General features: G+C 35.8%; 1 protein-coding gene across 5 annotated transcripts in view; it reads right to left on the bottom strand.

Moving 5' to 3' along the window:
- Positions 1–333: 333 nt before the first annotated feature.
- LEPR (leptin receptor) overlaps positions 334–16,431 on the bottom strand; it is a 105,661-nt gene continuing 89,563 nt past the window's right edge. For all 5 annotated transcript variants that reach the window (XM_086717216.1, XM_086717218.1, XM_086717217.1 and 2 more), the window contains one exon: positions 334–2,822. In XM_086717216.1, coding sequence (XP_086573342.1) covers positions 1,995–2,822 — 828 coding nt within the window. In that variant the 3' untranslated portion in view covers positions 334–1,994. The remainder of the gene's footprint in view (positions 2,823–16,431) is intronic.

Raw genomic sequence — 16,431 nt, 5'->3', positions numbered from 1 at the left:
GTTTAATCTCTAACTTTATGCAGAATGGAGCAAAATGTAATTCTTCTATACTGCATCCTCAATACAACTTCTATATTCTATGAGCAGCATTAAAAATAATGGTCAATTTTGCCAGAACTTCCATACATGCAATAATTTCTTTCTGTTTCTGAATCTGTAAACCACTTAAAACATCAGTGAAAAAAATGTATTCTCTCAATTTATCTTTGTATAGAACTAAGGCTTTCATACCACACTCAAAATTCAGTGAGTTGATGTGAGCCCTCTACCATTCTCTTGTGAGTCACCTATCTGTTGATGAGTATGTGAGATCCTGAGATATCTCAACAATCCTTATGGCATGAAACAACTTTATTGATTTCTAATTGGCAAATGATCATGAAGTGTGAAAAAAAATACCTGTTGTTTGGGCCCTGAGATCTTTGTCACTGTCTAGAACTTCTCATTTCATATGGCCACAACTAGAATAGAGATGGAGTGTAGGATTTTATCTAGGGTAACAGTAAAATCAGCAGGATCCTCTCTCAGGCCAAGTATGAAACTGGTGATGCTTAGCAATCTAATAGGCATATTTCTGAGTACTAAGATATGTATTTTGATTATACTGATCATCTTGAAATTCTGATTTATTGACACTCAACATCTATCTCTGCAGGTTTCTTGATTAGTTTGTTGCTCAAAATGCTGTCTCGGAGTTTTCTTGCCATACCAAAAACTGAAACAAACAAGAAATATTAAAGTCTTTAAAGGCAAAAACAACATCTGTATAATTCTCACTTCATTTTCACCCAGGATTATATATCCACTTAACAAATTTTATCTGCTTGTGAGTCATTTTTTTAATGGACGGCAACGTAAGGTATAGGTTTAAAACATAATCACTAGCATTAAAAGATCTGGGTTTAAATCTGGATTCTGGTTCCATTATACACTAACTCTGTGTCCTTGGGAAAATTACTTAATCTTCTAATCTTTAATAAGGGTGTTATAGTAGTACATGTCTCATACAATTATTTTAATAATTGATTGAGATAAAATATGGAAAGCTTTAACACAGTGGGTGGTTATATGAAAGAGAAGTGAGAAAAAAAAAAACAGCGTACAAGCAAGCTGGAATCAGGGAAGACAATAATTCCAGAGTGATATACAGTAGCATTTAGTCATCTAACTGTATCAGAAAGCAACCCTTGCAACATCTTTTATAGGGAAGCGTTAAGACACACATTATGTTTTCAAAATGCTTTTGTTGTCATCAAAATACTGTTTGTATTCTAGTATTGCCATTCTGATAGGTAGTATCATTGCATGGTTATATTCGATACATAAAGATCAGCTTACTTGTCAGTCTTCAGAAGTATATCCCCCAGGCCAGATCTAAATCTGCAACATTTAGCGGACTGCCTACCACAGAGTAAGTGCTCAAGGCAAGTTTGTTAAATTGCAAAATCTTAAAATCACACAGTCAAGTGGCACAAATACAAATATATCACATACTTCAAAAATGTACGAGGATGCCTCTTATGTATAGACGTGTGTGTGTGTGTGTGCGCGCGCGCGTGTGAATCAGTTGAAAACAAAGACAACTCAAGATAAAACAACCATACCTTTGAAACAAGTTACATCCCACAGTGTCTTTTAAACTTAGGTATAATCGAGAAGATTAGCTCTTTCTACACAGGTCTAATGTTCGCCAAACATGGTATTTGTTGGGTTCATTTCTAGCTAGAAACAAGCCATTGGAGATCTTCCTAGTGTAGCTTGTTAATGAAATCATTAGAAGAGTCAGTCTACATTGCCAGGCTCTTGAAGACTTTCTCTCATTTTTTGTCAATATTACTGAGCAATGACAGATACCTTTAATTTGGAAACACTCACTTTCAAGTTTGACTCTAACAGTTTTCCTTCCTCTCCCATATCCACAACCATGGTGGACTGTATTACATACATTCATATGATTCACTGTAACATACATCTGAGATGTTTCTTGAATGAAATTAGACAGTTAGGTCACACATTGTGTTTTCCATTATCTTCCGAGTCTGAGTAGAACAAGTCTGAAACTGAGGCATGTAAGATACAAAAGTCTTCTGACCATTAGTTCCTAAACTGAAATGATTTTCTACAAGTTGTGAGCAAGTGTCCTGGAGGATTCTGATGTCAGTGAGTAAACAATGGGCTGGGAACGGACACAACACTTGTGACTCGTCAGTCAAAAACACACCACTCTCTCTTTTTTTGATTGAGGTGACCCCTAAATAATAGACAGACCTCTCACCATTATTTTCTTCAGGGAAATTTCCCTCAGGTTTCAAAAATTCATCCAATCCTTCTGAGAACGGAAGGTGTGGTGAAATTATATTGGGATGCTGATCTGATAATATAAAAAATGCCTGGGTTTCTATCTCCCATGAGCTGTTAGAGAAAGAATCCTTGGACAGAATATTTTTGCTAGAGAAGCATTTGCTGACTGAACTATTTATAAGCCCTTGCTCTTCATCAATGTCACTTGATTTAGAGCTGCTGAGTAGGGTAGCATATCTAACAGAGGGCTGTCTCCTGTTTTCATCCTCATAGGTTACCACGCTGCTCTCAAGCTCAGAGAAGTCAGCACTGTTGTGCTGGTCACTGATACCAATAGAACCCTTTTCAAGATCCGGAGTTGCCAAAAGTAGAGAGACCATAGTTGTTGGCACCATGTCATCTTTATTTTTCCATGTTGTGTCAACACTGACATCTTCTGAAATGGCTTCAGGCTCCAAAAGAAGAGGACCAAATATCACTGATTCTGTATGCTTGACAAAAAGATGCTCAAACGTTTCTGGCTAAAAGAAAAGACACATTTTAACGCTCAATTGTATTATTATTATTATTTTTCTTCACTACGACATCATTGCAGAAACGAAAGTGTAAAAGGTTTACTACCAAAGGACATAAGTCAAGCACACATTAACTAGTTTTGGACTGAAATGGATATGTCAAAAATCATAAGGGAGAGACATATAAATTAGTGTTTAAAGTGGGATGAGATAGACTTTGGTTTGAGTCCTTCCACTTCTATGACCATGGACAAGTACATTAACTTCTTTGTCTTTTGGTTTCTTCATCTGTAAAAATGTGTTCTATCAATATTTACTTCCTGGCATTGCGGTGGGGAATAAATTAGAGAGGGTCTGAAAGTGCTTAGGTCTCAATAAAGATTGGTTGCTGCATATCTTCTGAAGAATTCCTCATGTTTTACAGCAAATTAGGCTTCCACAAACTGAAAAATTTAAACCTCAAATGAAAAAGTAATTGAAATAAAATCAAATGAACAAACCCTCTAGTCCAAAGGTAATTAGAGTATCTACGCCATGACATAAGATATGATGTAAAGGCGAACTATTTGTGACTGTTGAGACTAATCTGCCTTACACGATACTGAAAATCTACTTAAGATCACCAGAAGACAGGAACACCAATTTGTTGAAAACAATGATGGTAAAAGAGATGATCACAGACTCTTAAGTCACCATTCCTTATAGATAACTTCACATAAAAATACACACGGAACATGTGGAATGAAGACAAAGACACAAAACAAATGCACATCGTATCTTTTATAAGAATGCTGGTTACATCACAACAAAAAAATCCTGCTAAGCAGCTACAAATCAAGAATCTGTGTGTAAAAAGCTCAACTTATACAATGTAAACATATTGAAAAATAAGTGCAAAATGAAGAACACTGTGGACACATCACATTCAAAAATTAACGCAACTAAAGGACGTGCTACTGAAAATGTGTTCAATTTGTGAAACATACATATGATTGACCTTTTGAATTTTACAATTATTTTTTATTTATTTAAAAAAATTTTTTTAATGTTTATTTATTTTTGAGGGAGACAGAGACAGAGTGTGAGTGGGGGAGGGGCAGAGAGAGGGGGAGACACAGAATCCAAAACAGGCTGCAGGCTCTGAGCTGTCAGCGCAAGCCCGATGTGGGGCTTGAACTCACGAACTGTGAGATCATGACCCGAGCTGAAGTCGGACGCCCAACCGACTAAGCCACCCACATGCCCCTGAATTTTACAATTTTTAAACTACCAGAATGAATTCAAACTTATTCCCTGAAATAACAGTATCCCCAACTATTCTTCATAATGGCAAATATATTTCATATAAAAACATAATTCATTAGCACAGTTCTAAATTCTTAAATGAAATATATTTGTGATTATAACCATAAAGAATAAATATACCAAATGCTAAATATGATAAAAAATGGAATACATTTATATAGATATTAAAATCCTACATAATGACAAATATCATGTTAACACAACCTTCTCTGTTATTTATGAACATAATATATGAAAACTGTTCCTATGCCTTTTTTTCTGACAGAAATTTATCATTAGTTTTATGATTTGCTTCAAATATTTATTTTCTCATATTATTTTTTCTTAAACTTGCTACTCTGTGTGTCTTGAATTTCTTAAAATTTAAATGAACCTAGAAAATAAGATCACCAAATAAAGGAATTACATGCTATCAACATGAAAACAAAAAATACACACAAATAGCCAATAGCACGCAGACTCATATATGTTCTTCAGATGATGGCTCTGGCATATTTCATGTCCTCTAAAACCTTATAACTGGTAACTAATTATTGGTACCAAATAATTTACATGTCTTCAAATGCATCCAGATGGAAGATAATTAATAAGAAATCACATACCCATATATTATTGAGGTATATCTCATCAATGGGTCACAAACATTTATTAAAAGTATGTTCATTACAAAATCTTAACCATTATATGCACCTAATTTTTAAAGATTTTAGAACAGTCTGGGAACATATTAAGTATGTATTCAGCTGGTAGGAATTAAAAAATATTCTTTCATAATTTCACACTTTGATTTTACATTCCAATGATACCTATTCAAAGTCAATGAAGGGGAAAAGGACACATCGCTCCTCATTTTTAGTGTCTTTTTTGGTAATCAAATAAAACTCTGAGTGAAATCTAAATGTTAGTGATCTGTCTTTACCTAAATCTGAATATTATTTAGGTTCATCAAACAGAGGCTTTGGTTTATTTTGAATGTGAGCAACATAACACACTTAGTATGCTAGCATCATAGAAACAGCAAGGGTCTTTTTTTCCAGGGAGAAATGTCCTACCCTTGCCATGAACTTGTTGGAAAAGCTCCCTTTTTGCATCACTGTGTACTTCTATGCCTGCCAGAGGCTTTGAGTGGTTCAGTGTAAATAAATTTAAGAAGGAATTTCCAAAGAGGCTGAATTGGAGACTGATGTGTTTTCTGATCTGGTCAGTCTGACCTGGATATGTCAGGTCATCCTGATACGAACTGTAACTTCCATTGGCCTGTGACCAGCACAAGCCCTAACTTCTGGCTTTCTTTGAACTGAAACAGAAGTTAGCACATAAGCCATTTGCAAGGATACCAACGATAGAAATCCCCAGACTGACCAAAGTTAGATAGACATAAAAGCTATAAGACATTCAAAACAACACCCAAGTGGGTCAGTTTATAAGCTCAGATGTCTAGAGAAGAATATAAAATGGAAAATTTGGGATGTGAAAATATTAGCTAAATAGTTTTACTGTATTTTATAATTAGATTCATTGTGTTTGCAAAGTTATGTGTCAAGTTGTAGCTTTCATCTAGTTACAGCACTGTCTACTACATATCTGATAATATCTAATAGACCCATGGGAAGAGCAACAGTCATAGTTTTTAACGTTTTATGACCACCATACAAATGATAAATCAAAAGCCAGATACCATGAATATTACTTGTTAAACTTCATGCGACCTGAAAAGTAAGCATATATTCAAAATGCAGTGGACTGAGACCTACATCTTGACCCCAAATTTACCCTTCTATTTAAGTTCTAAATCAGCATCATCCACTATATGTTAGTTCTCAATAGTTCAACCAAATATTTTTTTAGATTTGTCTCCCCTTCTTCAAAATGTAAAAATCTTCTAATACTCTACAGAATGTTGGGAAGAATTGGGTTCATCAGTTGTGATCATGATTAAGCTTCAAAGAATATCCATTCTCTGTTTAGATAAAATAAAATAAGAAAGCAAAACAAAAAATCAGAAACAAAAGATAAAATATTTCAAAAACATTTTCTCTCAGGCATGGCTTCTGGACTATCAATTCTTCTGTGATACTACAGTAATGTACCTTTTTAGGAAAGAGTAAAATTTTGAACTAAGGTAGCCTTTTCTATTTCCGTAAAGCATGCCTTAATATCACACTCTAAGAACAGTCTTGGTGACCCCAGAAAAGGAAAAACTATACAATAATAACAGAATAAGGAGAAAGAACAAAGAGCTGGAAAGATAAATAGGCGGGGGAGAGTGAGGAGCAGGAGAAGTATTAGAGAGCTTGAAACAAGAAAGAGTAAAAGAGTAGAGGAGTAAAAACAAAAGTTCAAAAATTAAGAGAAAGAAGAGCTGAAATAATGGACCATTATCATGATTTTTCTAATCTAGGCAATCTAATCTAATCTAGGGGGGGGAAAAATCTAAGAAACCATCTGGTCCATGAGTCTCCCTTTTTTTTTTTTTTTTTTATAAACAAATTGACTGGGGCTTAAAGTTACAGAGCTAATTAGAGCAGAGTGAGGACCCCAACTTAGTTCTTTATTTTCTTCCAGTCTAACAAACTTTCTATAAAACAATGGAAAAATGAAAAGAGATGCTAACTGCAAACAGGCAGGAAAACATGTTTTTTGTTTTGCTTTTTCTACTTGCTGTGTTAGATTTCAGCCGATTAATTCAGTCTCTCCTCTGGCTACTTATAATTCATGGGCATATAACAAATATGAAGAACAGGAAAGTAAACAAAACTGAAATCATATTTTAGGGGAGTGAGATAGGTATTTCTAAGCCCAGTAACGTGTACTCCTAAATAGAACTTCCAACTCAAAACCACACCAGCTCTACCTACTTCTGCAAGACCAATTTCAGAGTTGCTCTGCCTCAGATCTGTGAGGCTGGTATTCTGGGAAGCTGCAGGTCTTTCAGCTTCTTCTTTGGAGGCCTAGAGCAGACTGAGGAATCTTGGATAGTCTTTGAATCACAAGGGAAAATCTATTTGGCTTTAGCTTTCTCACTTCTAAAGTAAGTTGTTAACTGGAGTACACTCTTGTGAAGAAGACAACAAAGAAGCGGGGTTAGATCCCCCTCCACCCAAAAAAATTACAGATGATTTAGATTTAGAGGAAGAAAATGATAGATTAGGCAACACTGCTAAAGAGAAAGGTAAATAACCAAATTGGTTACAGTCTTTTAAACACTATGAAATTTGCATTAGAAGAAAAAGCAAGTCTATTGCGTCACTGTATTTTCCTACAAGAATTCAACTTTTGTTTAAGATTCTGATTTATATATTTATTTTTATTTTATTTTTAATTTATTTTTAAGATTCTGACTTTTAAAGTATGAAAAGAAATGGTGTAGCACAGTATTCTGGTTCAAGATGGCAGTTTGAACACATTTCTCTCTCATCTTTGTAGAACTCTGTCACAATAAAAGTACACAAACAACAAATATATACCCACAACACAGAAGATAACCTGAGAAGGCAAGAGGGAATAAGATTTTGAATTCACTTCTAAAAGATGGAAAACAACCAGAAGAGTATAGACCAACGAGGATGAGCAAAGAAAGCTACAAACCAAAGTATCTCCAGAGCAGGCTGTGGCTGAAGAGAAAGCCAGTTTGCCCAGTTGAATCCAGTTGAGATGGTGAGTGACGAAATGGCAGGTAAAAGCAGGTAAATGAGTGAGTTGAGTGAAGAAATGAGTGAAGAAATGGCAGGTAAAAGAAGATATGAAGGAATGGGGCTCTTCCAGTTGTCTGTTGTGTATGGAAGAGCCTTTATATTAGAACTACCTTCCACACCCAAATTGAGGTTTTGTTTTCAAAAGCAACTAAGGAGCTCTCCTGGGAGTTACTAAGCAGCTGTGGGGTAGTAGCGACTATGAGTACATTTTTTTCCTCAGCTAGCCAGAGCCCTATCTACCCACCCAGAGCAACAATCCCTGCCTATACACATTGGGCTCCCAATCAGCTCATCTACAGTTTCATTCTAAAACATTAAAGGAAACCAAATAATTACTAGATATTTAGGGAAAGTCTGAGATTAAAAAAAAGAAAAGCCAATATAAACAAGAAGAAAATAGGATCCTGGCAGAAAGGGAATTCAGGGAAAAGGGAAAAAAGAGAATTTTTCAAACAAACAATGATCCTTAAAATGGTCCTTCTAGTAAGATTTAAGAAAATATCATATATAAAACCAGAAAAAAATACTCTGAAAAAAAAGCTTGCAAATTTACAAATGTGATAGTAAATAAAAGTTCAACAGAAACACTAGAAGAATAGGATATGGCAAGGTCTCAATGTAAAACAAAACACAACAAAAGAACATAATAAAGTGATAAGAAATATAGAAGATCTATGCAAAGGGCTCAACATCTAACAAATACATATTCTAGAAAGAGAAAACAAAAGAAACAGGAAGAGAGAAAATCACAAAGAAATAATATAATTTCTTAGATAAGACAGAAGGCATGGAATTGAAAGTGTCTTCAAATGGTGACCAAGTTAAATGAAAAAGAACCTCCCAAGATCCATCGCTGAAATTTTAGAACACACAAATGGAGAGAATTTTTAAGTGCAAGAAAACTGCAAGTAACCAGTGAGGAGTAAAAATTAGAATGGCATCTGAGTTCTCAGAAGCAATACTGAGTGCTAGATGATGAGACAGGAATTGCTTCAAAGTTGAATTGGAAAGTTTGTCCAATCTGGAAATGGCTACTCCACCAAACTAACGATCAATGAAGGCACAATGAAAAGAATTTCAGGCATGAAGAGACTCTGACTTAGCACATAACATTTCTTAGGAGGTTACTTAAGGATGTAGTTAATCAAGAAAGAGGAAGGAAACGAACTTAGGAAGCAGCAATCACTAGAAACCAGTTAAGGAAAAATTCTGGGTGATGGCTCGTAGAAATTATAGAAAACACCTTATCCGGATTGAAGTAGGAGGATATAGGGTTTCCTGGGCAGAGTACACTGGGAAAAGGTGTCCAGTGAAGAAGTTTGTATAATAGCAGCACACAGACATTCAAAAACACTTTGAAAGAAGCTATTAGCAGGCACCTGGGTGGCTCAGTCGGTTAAGCATCTGACTTTGGCTCAAGTCATGATCTCACCATTCATGAGTTCAAGCCCCATGCTGGGCTCTGTGCTGACAGCTCAGAGCCTGGAGCCTGCTTCAGATTCTGTGTCTCCCTCTCTGTCCCTCCCCTGCTCACCCTCTGTCTCTCTCTCAAAAATAAACATTACAGGGGCACCTGGGTGGTGCAGTGGGTTAAGCGTCCGACTTCAGCCAGGTCACGATCTCGCGGTCCGTGAGTTCGAGCCCCGTGTCGGGCTCTGGGCTGATGGCTCAGAGCCTGGAGCCTGTTTCCGATTCTGTGTCTCCCTCTCTCTCTGCCCCTCCCCCATTCATGCTCTGTCTCTCTCTGTCCCCCAAAAAATAAATAAAAACGTTGAAAAAAAATTTAAAAATAAATAAATAAATAAAATAAACATTACATTTTTATAAAGGCAATTAGAAACACTAGAAAAAGCAACAACAACCCCATAAAAACTAAAAACGAAGTCAACTAAAATTTGGCACAATTCTGACCAACAGGTGAAATATTTCTAATATCTTTTAAAAAAAACATTCTCCTGTGACATTGGAACTACCAAGAAATGTCATCACGTATATTACTTGTTCTTCAAGGAACAGTGTTTACATACCCATAGCCACCTAAATGCAGTTTACTGACTTTGTGTTTTTTACAATGATTATAGGACAAAACATGCTATCAATCCTGACTTAAAGCGAAGAGTTCTATTTACATAGACTGGGAGGTGGAGAGAGAAGGTAAGAGTGCTAATGTCTTTATTTAACAATAAAGCTCCCTAGAAGGGGAGCTCCTACAAGTGGCCTCTATTGATGGAAATAAATGGAATTTAAAAAGATTCTTCTGAGGTTGCAGAGTAATTACTGACAAAAATGGGGAAAAGGCGACAACACAGTATGTCGTAGGAGCGTGGGGAAAGGAGAACGGAAGGAAAAGTATGTGTATCCATAAATATTCATTATAGCCAGAAACCAATTGATCATGTCTACATTCCGTACTGGTGTAAGCATATTATTTTTAGAAATATAAAGATGACTTGCCAGAAAAGTTAAAAGCAAACCAGTTTAAAGTAATGGCATTTGGAAAGCAAGACTAAGGGTAGGTAGGCATGGAGGAGGACACTCTACTTTGCAACAAATGCTCTTCCATACTATTTCACTATTAAACCATGCACACTGATCACATGCTCATGCAAAAACTTATCTTTTTAAATAATGGGACATATACATCCCCAGAGAACAAAGAGATATTAACAACCATGTTTACAGCAGCATTGTTTGTAATGAATAGAAAAAGTTTGCAAACAACTTAAATATCCATAGGGGGAATGGACATATGAATTATGATATATTTATAGGATGGAATACAATCGGCCAGTCCACATAGCTGAACTCCGTTAATGGCATCAACATGGAAAGATCTCAAAAAACAATGCTTAGAACAAAAATAATTTTTGAATGACATGGAAGGCATGATAACATTAATTAATTAATGCCAAAAGTATTATTGTTCATTGGTCATGGATACACATATACAGATACAGTAAAGTACAAAAGCACAAACTAGACAAATACATACTATATTCTTGAAAGTCGGTGCCCCTAAAAAGGGAAGGAGGGACCAAAACGAATGAGAGGAATAAGCAGGACAAACTTTATCTTAACTTTTATCAATAAAAAAATATGAGGCAAATATGGATTTTTGATTAATTATAAACAAAAGGGAATGAGAATGATAGCTTAAAAAATGGAAGAGATTACTTTTAGGGAATATGTTAGAAACCAGGTTGGATATCTAAAGAATTACAAGTATAGATTACTTTCATAAAAACCAATGATCAAAGTAATCTGAATGTGAAGAACAAATTAAGGAAAATATTTCACGTAAAAAATTATCTCCTTAAAAAATACTGTCATTGTTTTTAACAACAATGGACTACCGCAGTATGTTTGCTTTGCAACACGTTGTGGGTTTTTTGTTTGTTGTTTCCTTTTGTTTTAGAATTGGATATATCACCCTTTGCTTATCCATTCAGCATTTGATGGATATTAAAAAATATGGCTTGTTGCCACATTTTGGCCATTATAAACAATGTTGTTATGAACATTCATGTATAAATCTCCATGTAAATACATGATTTCATTTCTATTGGATACATACCTAGCAGTGGAATTATTGGGTCATATGGTAACTCTATGTTGAACCGTTAAGACCATTTTCCAAAAGGGCTGCATCATTTTTTTTAAGTGTATTTATTTACTTCAAGAAAAAGAGAGCATGAGCAGGGGGAGGGGCAGACAGAGAGAGAAAGAGAGAATCCCAAGCAGGCTCTGTGCTGTTAGCACAGAAAGGGCTGCATCAGTTTACTTTCCCACTGGCAGTGTATGAGTTCTAATTTCTCCATGTTCTCACCAACACTTATCATCTTTTTGATTATAGCCATTCTAGCCAGTGTAAAGTGGTATCTTGTGTTTTTGGCTTGTATTTCCCCAATAGTTAATAATGTTGAACATATATGCATTAGTGCTTATTTTTCACTTATATGTCTTCTTTGCAAAAATGTGTATTCAGAGGCTCCTGGGTGGCTCAGTCAGTTAAGCGTCCGACTGTGGCTCAGGTCATGATCTCACAGTTCGTGAGTTCGAGCCCTGCATCAGGCTCTGTGCTGACAGCTCAGAGTCTGGAGCCTACTCTGGATTCTGTGTCTACCTCTCTCTCTACCCCTTGCCCACTCACATCTGTCTCAAAAATAAACATTTAAAAATATTTTTCAATGTCTATTCAGATTTTTACCCATTTTTAGAATTTTGTTAAAATATATATAAGATTTACCATTTCAATTATTTTTAGGTGTACAATTAATGGCACTAGTTAAATTAAGTAATACATTTGTTAATATGGAACTGATGGCAAGGGTAGCAGTTTGAGTCCAATGGACTGGGGTTTAACGAAGGTTTATACAAGTACAGGATAGATGATCAAGACAAGCCACTGAACCACTCTGAGACTCAGTATGGTCATCATAAAATTTAAGACGGTTAGGCCTATGAGAATTAAATAAAATAAAATATGAAAGTGAAGAGCCAATAGTAAATTTGCCGTACCATTTTTAGAAATTAGTATGAATTACACTATATTATTTTTCTCTATTAGACTAAAAACTATTATTTTTAGTTATTTAGGAGATAAAGTAGAAAATGAGATTTTTCTTAAGTTATTGAATTTTAGAAGATTAAATGTTTACCATTAGTAAAATCCTTTGAAATTATATTCTTCACTCTTCAAATATCGCCATTATATTCCAAAAATTCCTTTATTCCTGATTATGTTTTCTGTGTACCTATTAATCCCTAGAAATAAATTATGCATCTTAAGGACTAGTTGTGCTCAAATAATATCTTATAAGATTATATAAAGTCAAATATCTGCAGAGGGGGGAAAATCGGTCTTACAAATAAGGATATTCACACCCACTTTAAGTATCCTAAAAATTCTTCACATTTCTTTATTTTACCAGAACATAGGAAATTTTAGTGGTATTTCAGTCTCCTTGTATATAATGTCTATCAGATGATCTGCTGCAGCTTTGTGCTCATTTTCATCATGTCCATGTGAGACAGGGGAGCACATAGTCTACAAATATTTACTGACCCGACCTCTACCCATCAAGTGGTTCCTTTGCACACACCATTTTCTGGAAAGGAAAAGACATTTGCTGCAGGCTCAAACTGCATTTGCTGAGATGGGCCTGATCATTTCCCTGCCCTGGTAAACACTTAGAAACCATTTTCATGGTGGTGCATAGGGAAGATTTCAGAGCTTCACATGTTGAAGACAGAATATTTTAGCTTCCCCTAAAGAGACAGTGAGATGGTTATTCTCTGCATTCATATATACTTGTATAGTGAAGCTTTAAAATTTTTGCTTATATAGGTATTTAGTTTTTCTGACCAAAAAAAAAGCTCATATTAAAAGAAAGAACCCTTCATATTTAAGAAAATTAAATATTACACTGTAATTAAAAACTACACTCTCTTTTAATCTCCCTATTTTCAGTTTGTGAATGTGCTATGATCCTTTCTACCTCAGGGCTTTATATTTGCAGGTGGCTTTGCCTGGGCTCTACCCCTCCACCACAAAATCTATTTAATGACTACGCATCTTCCAGAGCTTAGCTCAATTGTCGCTTTCCTATCTTCACCCTCTCGTCCCCATCCATCCCACACACTAAGTTCAGCACAATGGATCCTTTTCTTTAACAACATGTTGTTTATAATTATCAGTATATCATATAGATCATATATATATTATTATTATTTTTATTATCATTGATTGATGCTTATCTTCCCCACTAGACCATTCGCTCCAGGAGTTTCTGTTTTCTGGTCATTACAACCTGAAGATATTGCATAGTGACTAACAAAGAATAGGTATTCAATAAATAGCCCATGAGTGAATGAGCGAAATTAATGAATTTTATTTTTTTTTTTAATTTTTTTTTTCAACGTTTATTTATTTTGGGGACAGAGAGAGACAGAGCATGAACGGGCGAGGGGCAGAGAGAGAGGGAGACACAGAATCGGAAACAGGCTCCAGGCTCCGAGCCATCAGCCCAGAGCCTGACGCGGGGCTCGAACTCACGGACCGCGAGATCGTGACCTGGCTGAAGTCGGACGCTTAACCGACTGCGCCACCCAGGCGCCCCAGAAATTAATGAATTTTAAAATGAATCAACTATTTTGGAGATGGTAAAGAAGACAAGTTCTTTCTATTCTGCTTTCCACCCAGCCACTCCTTTATGATCTGTCTTATTTCCCAGATACTAAGGAAAATCTCTTAAAAATTTGTTTTCCAAGATCCAAGCAATATCCTAGACTTACATATAAATACTCACTATGTGCTTATTGAATGAATGAATGAACGACAAATAAATATATATGGCTGAAATATCACTATAGCTACAAAAATGTTACTATATGAATTTACAATGGAAGACAGAGGAGAGGAATAAATATTTTACAAATTAAAAAAATATCATGACTTCTGTTTAATGAAAGGGGAGTAAGGGCTTACAGCAAGTAAGTGCATAGCTGAGAGAGGTATGGGGCTAGATGGACTCAAAACAAAGTGAAGTTTCTATAAAGAGAATGATCATCTTTAAAACTAGTGCTACCTGGTCTGAAGATAAGACAGTGTCATAGACCAATGGAATAGAAGAGAGACTCCAGAACTGGACCCACAAATGTATGGCCAACTAATCTTTGACAAAGCAGGAAAGAGTATCCAATGGGAAAAAGACGGTCTCTTTAACAAATGGTGCTGGGAGAACTGGACAGTAACATGTAGAAGAATGAAACTAGACCACTTTCTTACACCATTCACAAAAATAAACTCAAAATGGATGAAGGACCTGAATGTGAGACAGGAAGCCATCACAACCCTAGAGGAGAAAGCAGGAAAAAACTTCTCTGACCTCAGCCGAAGCAATTTCTTTCTCAACACATCTCCAAAGGCAAGGGAATTAAAAACAAAAATGAACTACTGGGACCTCATCAAGATAAAAGCTTCTACACTGCAAAGGAAACAATCAACAAAACTAAAAGGCAACCAATGGAATGGGAAAAGATATTTGCAAATGGCATATCGGACAAAGGGCTAGAACCCAAAATCTATAAAGAACTCACCAAACTCCACACCCAAAAAACAAATAATCCAGTGAAGAAATGGGCAAAAGACATGAATAGACACTTTTCTAAAGAAAACATCCAGATGGCCAACAGGCACATGAAAAGATGTTCAATGTCACTCCTCATCAAGGAAATACAAATCAAAACCACACTGAGATACCACCTCATGCCAGAGAGACTAAAATGAACAAATCAGGAGACTATAGATGCTGGCAAGGATGTGGAGAAACAGGAACCCTCTTGCACTGCTGGTGGGAATGCAAACTGGTGCAGCTGCTCTGGAAAACAGTGTGGAGGTTCCTCAAAAAATTAAAAATAGATCTACCCTATGACCCAGCAATAGCACTGCTAGGAATTTATCCAAGGGATACAGGAGTGCTGATGCACAGGGGCACTTGTACCCCAATATTTATAGCAGCACTTTCAACAATAGCCAAATTATGGGAAGAGCCTAAATGTCCATCAACTGAAAAATGGATAAAGAAGATGTGGTTTATATATACAATGGAATACTACTTGGCAATGAGAAAGAATGAAATCTGGCCATTTGCAGCAACGTGAACAGAACTAGAGGGTATTATACTAAGTGAAATAAGTCAGGCAGAGAAAGACAAATACCATATGTTTTCACTCATATGTGGATCCTGGGAAACTTAACAGAAGACCATGGGGGAGGGGAAGGGGAAAAAAAATTACAGAGAGGGAGGGAGGCAAAACAAGAGACTCTTAAATACTGAGAACAAACTGAGGGTTGATGGCGGGTGGGGGAGAGGGGAAAGTGGGTGATGGGCATTGAGGAGGGCATTTGTTGGGATGAGCACTGAGTGTTGTATGGAAACCAATTTGACAATAAATTATATTTAATATAAAAAAGACTGTAATTTCTGCTGAAAGATTACAATTTAATTGCTTGCACTGTTATATCTACAACATTACATATTTGTCCATTTGTTCATCGATAAGCTGTAGAGCAGTGTTTTTCTAACCTCAAGTCATAGGCCATTAGTATGTGAAATCAATGTACTGGGTTGCAATCAGTATTTTTAAAACAAAATAGAATTTTGAAAATAGCACTGCATATAATAAAATCACTTGGACATCTTTTTTCAGTTTTGCATATCTACGTCTATGCATGTACTGGGCTGCAAGGTAAGGCATATTTCTTACTGTGGGTCATGGTCAAAAAAAAAAAAAAATTGAAAGCCACCACTAGAGAGAAAAAGAACTAATGGAGCAGGCTCCACTGTGAGACAAATAGGCAAGCCAAGCCAGGTTCTAAAATAAATCACCTAATCACTATGAGCTTCAGGTTTTTTCTTCTATAAAATGGAGATAATGATACTTACCCCACAGTGTAACTGAAAGAATAATAATTTAAAACATCTAAATATGTAAAATAACGATAACTAATAGTTATTGAAACTTAACTATGCTACAAGTACCATCTTCTTCAATCCCCAAAACAATCTTATGATGTGAGTTCTATTAAACTTCATTTTACAGGAAACGAAACT

The sequence above is a fragment of the Puma concolor genome, chromosome C1 (genome assembly GCF_028749965.1).
Source record: "Puma concolor isolate L17-30 chromosome C1, mPumCon1.1.hap2, whole genome shotgun sequence".
Taxonomy (NCBI): Eukaryota; Metazoa; Chordata; class Mammalia; order Carnivora; family Felidae; genus Puma; species Puma concolor.
The sequence above is the reverse complement of the archived record's forward strand: the minus strand, read 5'-3'. Positions and strand labels throughout refer to the sequence as shown.